General features: G+C 44.1%; 1 protein-coding gene across 1 annotated transcript; it reads right to left on the bottom strand.

Annotated features, from left to right (window-relative positions):
• Positions 1-1,259: 1,259 nt before the first annotated feature.
• Positions 1,260-1,942, bottom strand: ASCL4 (achaete-scute family bHLH transcription factor 4). Its single transcript, XM_055395760.2, has one exon. The coding sequence runs from the start codon at positions 1,782-1,784 to the stop codon at positions 1,260-1,262; it is 525 nt and encodes a 174-aa protein (XP_055251735.2). The 5' UTR covers positions 1,785-1,942.
• Between the last annotated feature and the right edge of the window lie 9,445 nt (positions 1,943-11,387).

Below are 11,387 nucleotides of genomic sequence, written 5' to 3'. Positions count from 1 at the left end.
GAAGCTTATCTTCATATATCAACAAGCATTTGACTTACCTACTGAATTTATGATTGTTTCTCAGGAAAAAAAAAAGACCAGAATTAAGTATTTTTAAAAGACTGCCAGAGTCTTTCAATTTCAATATAGTTGAAAACCCTCAAGGTGATAGAAGTTTGAGAATGCACCAGCCTCCATCCCTCCCTCCCCTTCAACCTGGTTGAAAGGAGCAGGTCCTTTTCCTTTTCCTATTTTACAGTCACAGTGTTACTTTAACTGAAGGTTAGGTGGAGTGAGAACAAGGATGAAAGGAAAATGGACAAAACAACTAAGAGGAGAAATAAGTTTTCATACAAATCTGAGTTCTCTTCCGAAAAGATCATTTATACTAACATGTTATTATTCACTAAATACTATGACGTTTCTACATGGCCACTTTTTGATAAAACAGGATGTTTCAAATATGTAATGTTTTTTCTAGTACTAACGTTCAACACGCTCAGTCAACAGCACAGGCTCGTCTGGCTGGCTCTGGCAAACGTGTTCTCAAGTGTCAGCTTAGGATCACCTTCATCCAAAACATGATGTCATTGCACTTCTCATCAATTCCTAAAGGCAGGAAAACCGTACCTCTCATCTTAGCGCTGTCATTTAGTTAGCTAGTTCGGAAAGTTCTTCTTTGGTTATTGGTTGAATTTGTTTCAGTATTTACATGCCTAATTTACCCACCCCTGCTGACTGGCAAATTACCGTTTTGAGCAGTTCAGAATCTGGTACGTGCATAGTCGCTCAGTCAGTCGTGTCCGACTCTTTGAGACCCCATGGACTGTTATCTATGCCAGGCTCCTCTGTCCATGGGATTTTTCAGGCAAGAATACTGGAGCGGGTTGCCATTTTCCTCCTCCAGGGGATCTTCCGGACCGAGGGATCAAACCGGCATCTCCGGCATTGCAGGCGGGATTCTTTACCCGCTGATCCATCAGGGAAGCCCTTGAGTCTGGTACAGCTTTTGATATAGGCAGAGTTTCATTAGCATCTTTAAGTTGCACGCACATAACAAATAAGGGGTGGTGATGGTGGAGTGTGAATGGAAACAAATAGAATGTCAAAATCTTTTTTCTCCCTAGAGCACTCATTTCTATTTCCTAAGATTTCTGGAGAATTGAGGGGTGGGGGTGAGGGGGAAGATAGCAAATTCAAACTACCTCCGGAGGGAACCTTAGAGCAGACGCCAACTGTGCGCAGAGCTGCGGGAGAGGTTTGGGCCGGGCGGGCGCTCTTTAGCTGGCCCCGTCCTCGGGCTCGCTGCTGGGCGAAGGCGCCGATGAGGCCTTGGACTCGCCGTCGCTGTTGCATTCGGCCCTGCGAGAGGAGCCGGCACCGGCCGCACCCTCCTGTCCCCGCGCGTGACGCTCCAGCACCTCCTGGAGCTGCTTGATGTAGCCGATGGCAGCGCGGAGAGTCTCCACTTTGCTGAGGCGCTTGTCCGCCAGCTCGCGGGGCAGGTGGTCTCGGAGGCGCGCGTACCCCTCGTTCACGCAGCGCACCCGCTGCCGCTCGCGCTCGTTGCGCTTGCGGAGGAAGGCGGGCTCGAAGCCGCCGTCCAGGCGTAGGGGTAGGTAGGGTCGCCTCGGGGCGCCGCCGCCGCCGAGCGCCCGCTGCCAGCACGCGGGGTCCAGACTCACTGACACTCTGAAAGAGTCCCGCAGGGGGAGGCGGGGCAGGGACCTCGGCACGCCCAGAGGCACCTGGCGCAGGTGATACGGCAGGGTCAGCAGTCCAGCCTGTGGACGTTTCGCCATCATTCGCCAAAAAGAAAACCAGTCACCCCAGAGATGAATCTCCCAGCAGAAGATGAGACTGAAAATCTTCAAAGCGGAGATCCTGGTCCATTCAGACTGCCTGATAACTGCTGGTCAGCTTTTGGAGAAGTTTCTGGGTCCGGAAGCTAGGTTTCAGAACAAGCTTCAAGAAAACGTTGCAGGATTCCCTAAGTTCATTGCACTCCTCGATCTTTTTATAATGATCCAGGCGGAGGTGATAGGCAAAGATTTAGGACCACCCCCACCCCAATCCACACTTCAAACCCTCTCTTCCCTTCTGATCTTCTTATTTCAAAAGATAACAAAAGGGGTTCCTCTCCACGGTCCCGTGGCCTGGAAATGAGAATGCACCCCAAACACTGAGTAATCTTCCAAAGCCACCAAAAGCTTTGAAATTACTGTAATCCACCTCTCTGGGTCTTCATGAGCACAGGAATCTTCAAGGTTTCAGAAGAGCTCCTCCCAGGAACCAACAGATCTACTGGCGGCTGAGCGAAAGTTTACCATAGGCTTTCTCCTTGAAAATCAAAACTTGACTGCCCTTTGTGGTTTCCGGCGTCCAGGGTTAATGGAAGGAGCTTTTAGACTGTTTGAAAACTTACACTTGCTCTTTCATTTCTGGAGAGTCGGAGAGAAGACCTCATCAAAGGGAAGACTGCTCCCTTGTGGTTAAAAAATGTGTCAAGTCAGGGAGCACCTCGGGGAAAGTTTGAGGGTTTTCATCTCCAAAACTGAACCTTTTAAAAACCCAAGTAGACATTTTTTGAAGGGAACAGAAAAGAAATACACTGTAGCAATAAATATAAGGGTCTGCCTATTATTATGTTGAAGACTGGGCGGTAATGTATTTGTGCTACTTTTTAAGAGCACATCAAAAGGCTGAGCAGTAACAAACACTTTTAGCCAAAGTTCTTTCTCAGTGCTTACTGTAAACACAGCTTAAACACTGCTTCCAGACCTCTTCTAATCCCACCCAGGATATAAGGACATCATCTCTCCATAGTGTAGAGTATATTTCTATTGTATTCTTTTTGTTTAAAAAAGAGAGAGAGAGAGATGCAATTTATTTTCACCCTTGAGGGTGAGAAAGCAACATTTGAAAGTGGGAGAGCCCCATTTCCAAGGAGAAAGGATGATGGCTTTGAAGACTGTCTTTTTAAAACATAACTAAAAAATGAATAATTAATCCACCTTGTTGATGAAGAGCTTTGAAGATGAAAGTGTCATTAAAAATCCAACTGTACTGGTTAATGTCAAAGAATGTGTTATCACACTGAAAATCAGATTTCCTGTTCTACAAACCAGCACATTAAAGGCAACTTCTACTTTAAAAGTCCAACTTAAAAACAAGAGAAGCAAAATCCCCCTACATTTATAATCAGACTTTCTGCCTGTTCCTCATGTCGCCCTAACATGATTTTTTGAGGAGTCCTTGAACAACAGACTGGTTCCAAATAGGAAAAGGAGTACGTCAAGGTTGTATATTGTCACCCTGTTTATTTAACGTATATGCAGAGTACCTCATGAGGAACGCTGGGCTGGAAGAAGCACAGGCTGGAGTCAAGATTGCCGGGAGAAATATCAATCACCTCAGATATGCAGATGACACAACCCTTATGGCAGAAAGTGAAGAGGAACTCAAAAGCCTCTTGATGAAAGTGAAAGAGGAGAGTGAAAAGGTTGGCTTGAAGCTCAACATTCAGAAAACAAAGATCATGGCATCTGGTCCCATCACTTCATGGGAAATAGATGGGGAAACAGTGGAAACCGTGTCAGACTTTATTTTTTTGGGCTCCAAAATCACTTTGGATGCTGATTGCAGCCATGAAATTAAAAGACGCTTACTCACCAGCCTAGATAGCATATTAAAGAGCAGAGACATTACTTTGCCAACCAAGGTCCGTCTAGTCAAGGCTATGGTTTTTCCCATGGTCATGTATGGATGTGAGAGTTGGACTGTGAAGAAAGCTGATCGCCGAAGAATTGATGCTTTTGAACTGTGGTGCTGGAGAAGACTCTTAAGAGTCCCTTGGACTGCAAGGAAATCCAACCAGTCCATTCTAAAAGAGATCAATCCTGGGTGTTCATTGGAAGGACTGATGCTAAAGCTGAAACTCCAATACTTTGGCCACCTCATGCGACGAGTTGACTCACTGGAAAAGAGTCTGATGCTGGGAGGGATTGGGGGTAGGAGGAGACGGGGACGATGGAGAATGAGATGGCTGGATGGCATCACCGACTCGATGAACATGGGTTTGAGTGAACTCTGGGAGTTGGTGATGGACAGGGAGGCCTGGCATGCTGTGGTTCATGGGGTCGCAAAGAGTCGGACACGACTAAGCGACTGAACTGAACTGAACTGAACTGATGCGTCCCTGTTTACTCTAAATGATCAGCCTGAAGCAATTGGAAAAGCGCTTCCATCAAGGCAAATAAAATAGGAATAATTATTCCTTTCAGGCATAAATTAGTCACATTTTAAAAGGTGTAGCTTCCTCTGAGAGTTATACCAGCAAACAAACTAATATGTCATCTTGATTTCTCAGGAGAGTAGAGACCCATTGGAAAAGCCCTCCTGGGCAAAAAGCCCACCAGAGAGGCAGAAATTAGACCACAAGTTGCTTTTTGGCCATGTCAAAGCATGACTCTTAGCCATTATTCTAAGAGTGATGGTAAATAAATAAGGTGTTTTGAGCAGAGAGATGACGTGGTAAAGTTGTTTGTTTGTTTTTTAAAGATCACTGCCAAATACAGAATAGATTGGAGGGGAACAAAAGAGAGATACCATTTTTCATCCTCAGATTGTCAAAAAATTAAGATTGCTAACATTCAGGACAGGCAAGGATTTGGTAAGTGGCAGAACGTACATTTCTACAAGCTTTGGGGAAAGTAACTGCTAACATTAATAGTACACATCACATATCCTATGACTCAAGATCCCTACAGTTTTATCCTGCAAAAATAAATGCACTAGTGTGGATTTACATATAATAATATTTATTGCAGGATTGTTTACAGTGATTAAAACAAGCAAACAAATAGAAATAGGCTGAATGTCCATCAGTAGGGAAAGGGCTAATACTGTTAGGATATTATGCTATTAAAAATAATGGATTAGATCTATACATAAGAAATTGCAGAGATGTCCACCATAACGTGTTAAATGAGAAAAAAATAAAAAGCAAATGGTAGCGTTAACACACAGCATGAACTTAAAACCAACTGGATGATGCATTTGTCTTTATGTGTGTCTGTGTGAGCACAGAGGAAAAAGGTAGAAAGACACATACTAAACTTTTGTCATTGGCTGCCTAAATTGGATTGGGGATGGGGGGGTGGTTCATTTTACTTTATGGATCTTTCTACTATTTAAATTATTACAGAAAACAAATATTACTTTTGCTTTTCTCTGATCTAGTGAAGTTTAAAATACTAAGATAAAATATATAAAAAACTCAAATGATAGTCTGGTCTGATGCAAATCAACAGATTTATCACATAATTTAAAGTGCTTGAGCCAGGTTTTCTGGCTTAAAAATTCTCTCTCTGAGGAATAAATATCTACAGGATTTTTTCCCCCACTACTAATTTGTTGTTATTTAGTGTTGGACTTTTGTGACCCCAGTGGACTGTAGCCTGATAGGCACATTTGTTCACGGGATTTCCCGGGCAAGAATACTAGAGTGGGCTGCCGTTTCCTTTTCCAAGGGATCTTCCCAAACCAGGGATTGAACCCTTGTCTCCTGCATTGCAGGCAGTTTCCTTACACTGATTCACCGGGGAAGCTCTTTCCACAACTACTGTCACAATCAAAAATAATCAGATCCTGACTAAACACATCCCATAGTGGTGTTTTCATAGGGTGTAGTAATATTATGATTACTACATGGTCTACATGGTAGACAAAGAATGCTGACACTCTTTCTTACACTTTTTGAAGGTGTAAGTGCTTTGCAAATAAGTGGCTTTTCCAATGAAAGGAGCACTGTTTTCCTCGCATGATGTGAGTATGTATATGTGTGTGTGGTGGGGGTAGGGTGTCTTGGTCCGGGGGAGAAGCTGCCTTCTTCTTTACGTAAGAGATCAAAAGAATAGCTTCTGACTTCCAGTCACTCCCCAGTCAGTTTTGATCCAGACAAATGTTCTCTCCAACTTCTTAAGACTAGCTAGATCAAGTTACAGATATACAAAACTGCCAAGAATGCTTAGGACTAGGTTTGTGTAGTCCAATTTAGATCTGCTTGTAAAAGGGGGAATAGGATTCCCCCAAAGTTCAGGCTCAGTAGATTTAAAGATATCTCTAAGGCCAAGGAAACTAACTTTCCACCCCTAAAACTCAGATGGGTCCCTTATCACCTGCTTTAAGCATGTGGGGTTAAGAGACCTAGACTGGCTCTTTTTGTGAAGTATTTGATATCATATTGTAGATTTTGGTTTCCTAAACCAATGGCACAGAGGGCTGCATACCTTTCTGGCACCATACCTGCAGTTTGCACCAGCTGCCACCGGGGGAACAGGGAAACATATTTTATTACCTCGTGATATAAATAAAATTTAGCCTTCCCTGCTGGGTCAGTGGTAAAGAATCTGCCTGCCAATGCAGGAGATGTGGGTTTGATCCCTGGGTGGGGAATATTGCCTGGAGTAGGAAATGGCAGCCCACTCTAGTATTCTTGTCTGGGAAATCCCATGAACAAAGGTGCCTGGTGGACTATAGTCCATGGGGTCACAAAAGAGTTGGACACAATGACTAAACAAAATAAAGGATAAATTAAAGCCTAAAGCTTAAATAACCTTACCTTATAGACTTAAATTCAAAGATATCAACATCAACATTTCCTTGGCTAAACTCCACAGATTATTCCCCCCCAATTTCTGATTCTACTCAGTCTCAAACAGAGGTGTTGTACTGCCAAGACTGAGCAAAGTCAGGCTCCTTCAGCAGTTTTAGCCTAGGTGATCAGCCACTGAAATTCATGTAGCTTCTTAAAATCTGAGGAATGGAATTAGTCCAGCTACATGCATGTTCTGCTTTTTTAAGTCCATACAGCACAAAAAATTATCCTAATTCTAGTCCCGTACCCACTCCATTTTGAAAACAAGCCATTCTGCAGCCCTTCAGTTCAGTTCAGTTCAGTCGCTCAGTCGTGTCCAACTCTTTGCAACCCCATGAATCACAGCATGCCAGGCCTCCCTGTCCATCACCAACTCCCGGAGTTCACACAAACTCATGTCCATTGAGTCAGTGATGCCATCCAGCCATCTCATTCTCTGTTGTCCTCTTCTCCTCCGGCCCCAAATCTTTCCCAGCATCAGACTCTTTTCCAGTGAGTCAACTCGTCGCATGAGGTGGCCAAAGTATTGGAGTTTCAACTTTAGCATCAGTCCCTCCAATGAACACCCAGGATTGATCTCCTTTAGAATGGACTGGTTGGATCTCCTTGCAGTCCAAGGGACTCTCAAGAGTCTTCTCCAACACCACAGTTCAAAAGCATCAATTTTTCGGTGCTCAGCTTTCTTCACAGTCCAAATCTCACATCCATTCATGACCACTGGAAAAACCATAGCCTTGACTAGATGGACCTTTGTTGGCAAAGTAATGTCTCTGCTTTTTAATATGCTGTCTAGGTTGGTCATAACTTTCCTTCCAAGGAGTCAGTTCAGTTCAGTTCAGTCGCTCAGTCGTGTCTGACTCTCCAGTTCAGTTCAGTTCAGTTCAGTCGCTCAGTCGTGTCCGACTCTCCGCGACCCCATGAATCACAGCACGCCAGGCCTCCCTGTCCATCACCAACTCCCGGAGTACACTCAAACCCATGTCCACAGAGTCGGTGATGCCATCCAGCCATCTCATTCTCTGTCGTCCCCTTCTCCTCCCGCCCCCAACCTTTCCCAGCATCAGAGTCTTTTCCAGTGAGTCAACCCGTCACATGAGGTGGCCAAAGTATTGCAGTTTCAGCTTTAGCATCAGTCCCTCCAATGAACATCCAGGATTGATCTCCTTTAGAATGGACTGGTTGGATCTCCTTGCAGTATAAGGGACTCTCAAGAGTCTTCTCCAACACCACACTTCAAAAGCATCGATTCTTCGGCGATCAGCCTTCTTCACAGTCCAACTCTCAATTTCATGGCTGCAATCAGCATCCGCAGTGATTTTGGAGCCCAAAAAAATAAAGTCTGACACTCAGTTTCCACTGTTTCCCCATCTATTTCCCATGAAGTGATGGGACCAGATGCCATTATCTTTGTTTTCTGAATGTTGAGCTTCAAGCCAACCTTTTCACTCTCCTCTTTCACTTTCATGAAGAGGCTTTTGAGTTCCTCTTCACTTTCTGCCATAAGGGTGGTGTTATCTGCATATCTGAGGTTATTGATATTTCTCCCGGCAATCTTGATTCCAGCTTGTGCTTCTTCCAGCCCAGCATTCCTCATGATGTACTCTGCATATTAGTTAAATAAGCAGGGTGACAATATACAACCTTGACGTACTCCTTTTCCTATTTGGAACCAGTCTGTTGTTCCATGTCCAGTTCTGACTGTTGCTTCCTGACCTGCATACAGGTTTCTCAAGAGGCAGGTCAGGTGGTCTGGTATTCCCATCTCTTTCAGTGTTTTCCATAGATTATTGTGATCCACACAGTCAAAGGCTTTGGCATAGTCAGTGAAGCAGAAATAGATGTTTTTCTGGAACTCTCTTGCTTTCTCCATGATCCAGCAGCCCTTAGAAAAGTTAAACCAAATACTTGGAACTTGTTATTGTTGTTCATTTGTCCAGTCATCCCACTGTTTGCAACCCCATGGACTGCAGCATGCCAGGCCTCCCTGTCCCTCAGCATCTCCCGGAATTTGCTCAAGTTTATGTTCATTGCATCTGTGTTTCAAACTCCAGTGCTTACTCTTTTATACCCATGTAATGGTTTCCAAAGTTCAAAGTAGGAAATCAGTGGTATCCAAGAAAAGGCAGGTAGCCTCTCAGAATGGCCATCAAATAAACCATCCCAAGAATCAGTAGCTTAAGACAATAAACAAACATTTAATTCTTGAGCCTGAGGGGCGAAGATTTAGGCTGAATCCTAGTATACGTCTAACATGCAAACTCAGAATCAAGGGGCAGAAAACAGCTTTTTCTCTTTTTCCTAGGATGATTGAGCTATGAAGTCTCTTTGCAAAGGGCATGGTTACAGGAGGAGTGAAGAACTGAGGCCAGTAGCATAATCATTAGAAGATAAAATGACACAGTTTAAAATTACACAGTTTTAACTAGGGACATTTCAGGGGCTCAATAACCACATGTGGCTGTGGCTCCCATGTTGGGCCATCCAGTGCTAGTGTCACTGGCTTCCTTGCAGTTCCGCACACTTACCAAGGATTTTGTTGCCTCTGGGACTTTGCACTTGACGTGCCCTCTGAGTGAAACATTCTTCCAAACATGCACATGGGTCACTCCCTCATCTTCTTTGGTTCAAATGTCACCTTTTCAATGACGATTTTTCTGTCTACTGTATTTACAGTTCCTGCTCCTATCCCTGAGCACTTTCTAGCTATATTCCTTGCCATATTTTTATGGTATTTATTGTTATCTGGTATATTTTATATTTAATTACTTGTTTATTGTCTCTCTTTCTTCACTATAATGTAAGTTCCATTGTTGTGGTTGCTTCTTGTTTAGTCACTCAGTTTCGTCCAGTTCTGGACTGCAGTGTGCCAGGCTTCCCCGTCCTTCACCATCTTCTGGAGTTTGTTCAGACTCATGTCCATTGAGTCGGTGATGCCATCCAACCATCTCATCCTCTGTCACCTGCTTCTCCTTCTGCTCTCAATCTCTCCCAACATCAGAATCTTTTCCAGTGAACCAGCTCTTTGCATCAGGCAGCCAAAGTATTGGAGCTTCAGCATCAGTCCTTCTGATGAATATTCAGGGTTGATTTCCCTTAGGATGGACTGATTTGATCTCCTTGTAGTCCAAGGAACTCTCAAGAGTCTTCTCCAGCACAACAATTTGATAGCTTCAGTTTTTTTCTTCTTTATGGTCCAGCTCTCACATCTGTACATGACTGCTGGATATTTGTTTTGCAAATATTTTCTCCCTATCTCTAGCTTGATGTATCATTTTGTCAGCAGTGTCTTTTCAAGATCAAAAGTTTTAATGAAATTCAATTTGTCAAATTTTTAGTGGTTCCTGATTTTTGTTCCTATCAAGATTGTAAAGGTTTTCTCATGTATTTTCTTCTGTCAGTAACATAGTTTTAGCTCTCATATTTATCTGGTCTGATGTTTACATTGTTGTTGTTCAGTTGCCAAATCGTGTCTGACTCTTTCACTACCCCATGGACTGCGGCACACCAGTCTTTTCTGTCCTTCACCATCTCCCAGAGTTTGCCCAAACTCATGTCGATCGAGTCGGTGTGCCATCCAACCATCTCGTCCTCTATTGCCCCCTTCTCCTTCTGCCTTCCATCTTTCCCACCATCGGGGTCTTTTCCAATGAGTCAGCTGTTGGCATCAGATGGCCAAAGTATTGGAGCTTCAGCTTCAGTGTATGTTTACATACACTTCTGAAATTAAATAATTATTCAAAAAGAATAGGCAGAATGGAAAGCCAGAATGAAATTATTTAGCTTTTATAAGACATCATCGTTCCCTAGTCCCCAGGTTTGGTGTGACATTTTAAGGAAAAGTGTCTCTCTCTTGTGATATGAAGACTTTCTTGATTTAGGTTTCTATTTGTCCTCAACAAGACAGCGGAACCAATGTGACCTGCCAAATGTTCAGTGATTAGTTCCCTCAGCTTCTCCTTCTGAGAAGGAAGGGAAATATTAATGTTAGTTGACACCTCTCTAGGCTCTCATCCAAAACACTGCATATGCCTCTGTTTTCACATGAGACTGAATTTTCAAAACTCCAAGTCAAGACCTATGTGTTCTTTTCTATCCCTACGTTTGAGATGTAATTCAATAAGTGTCTTCTGAATGAAAGGAGGAATTCCTGGGTCTCTTTTATTCCGCTGGTGAAAGGCGGCTACCAGGTAGTGTGTTATACACGATACCCAATCCTTGCTAATTTGGGACCGTTTTCCTTTAAAGCCATCTCAGTATCCCTAGGGTTTAGCATAGCGCCTGGCTTGCAGTAGGGAAAGAATGGCAAAGAGAGAATGAAAAGGTAATTTGTACAAAAATCCCCAAAACCACCCTTTATGACTTCAAGCAGGGAAATTGAGAGACCTTCAGGTGTAACTTGTGGTGACAAATATTTTGGATACAATTCCATTTCCTCCTGGACAACACCGCCAACATAGCTGGTTAAGTCCCTTATTTCAAATCTTGTAGGCTTGCTTGAACCCACGCTTTCCTAACCGAAGGATGCCATGAAGACCGAAACCCGAAGTCTGGGTGATTTTTGCGACTCGGAACCGGCTCGCAGGGTTCAGGCCAGCCCCGGTTGCTTAGCAACGGGGTCGATTGCTCGGCGATCGATTCGACCGGGCCGGACTGAGACGCGGCGCTCCAGGACGAGCCTCTCAGGGCCCGCCCCCTCCGGCGAGGGTCCCCGCCGCGCGCAGGCGCGGGAGTAGGGGGATGGGCTGGGGAG

Source organism: Moschus berezovskii, chromosome 6, assembly GCF_049115385.1.
Source record: "Moschus berezovskii isolate FMDL1 chromosome 6, NW_MosBer_1.0, whole genome shotgun sequence".
Taxonomy (NCBI): Eukaryota; Metazoa; Chordata; class Mammalia; order Artiodactyla; family Moschidae; genus Moschus; species Moschus berezovskii.
The sequence above is the reverse complement of the archived record's forward strand: the minus strand, read 5'-3'. Positions and strand labels throughout refer to the sequence as shown.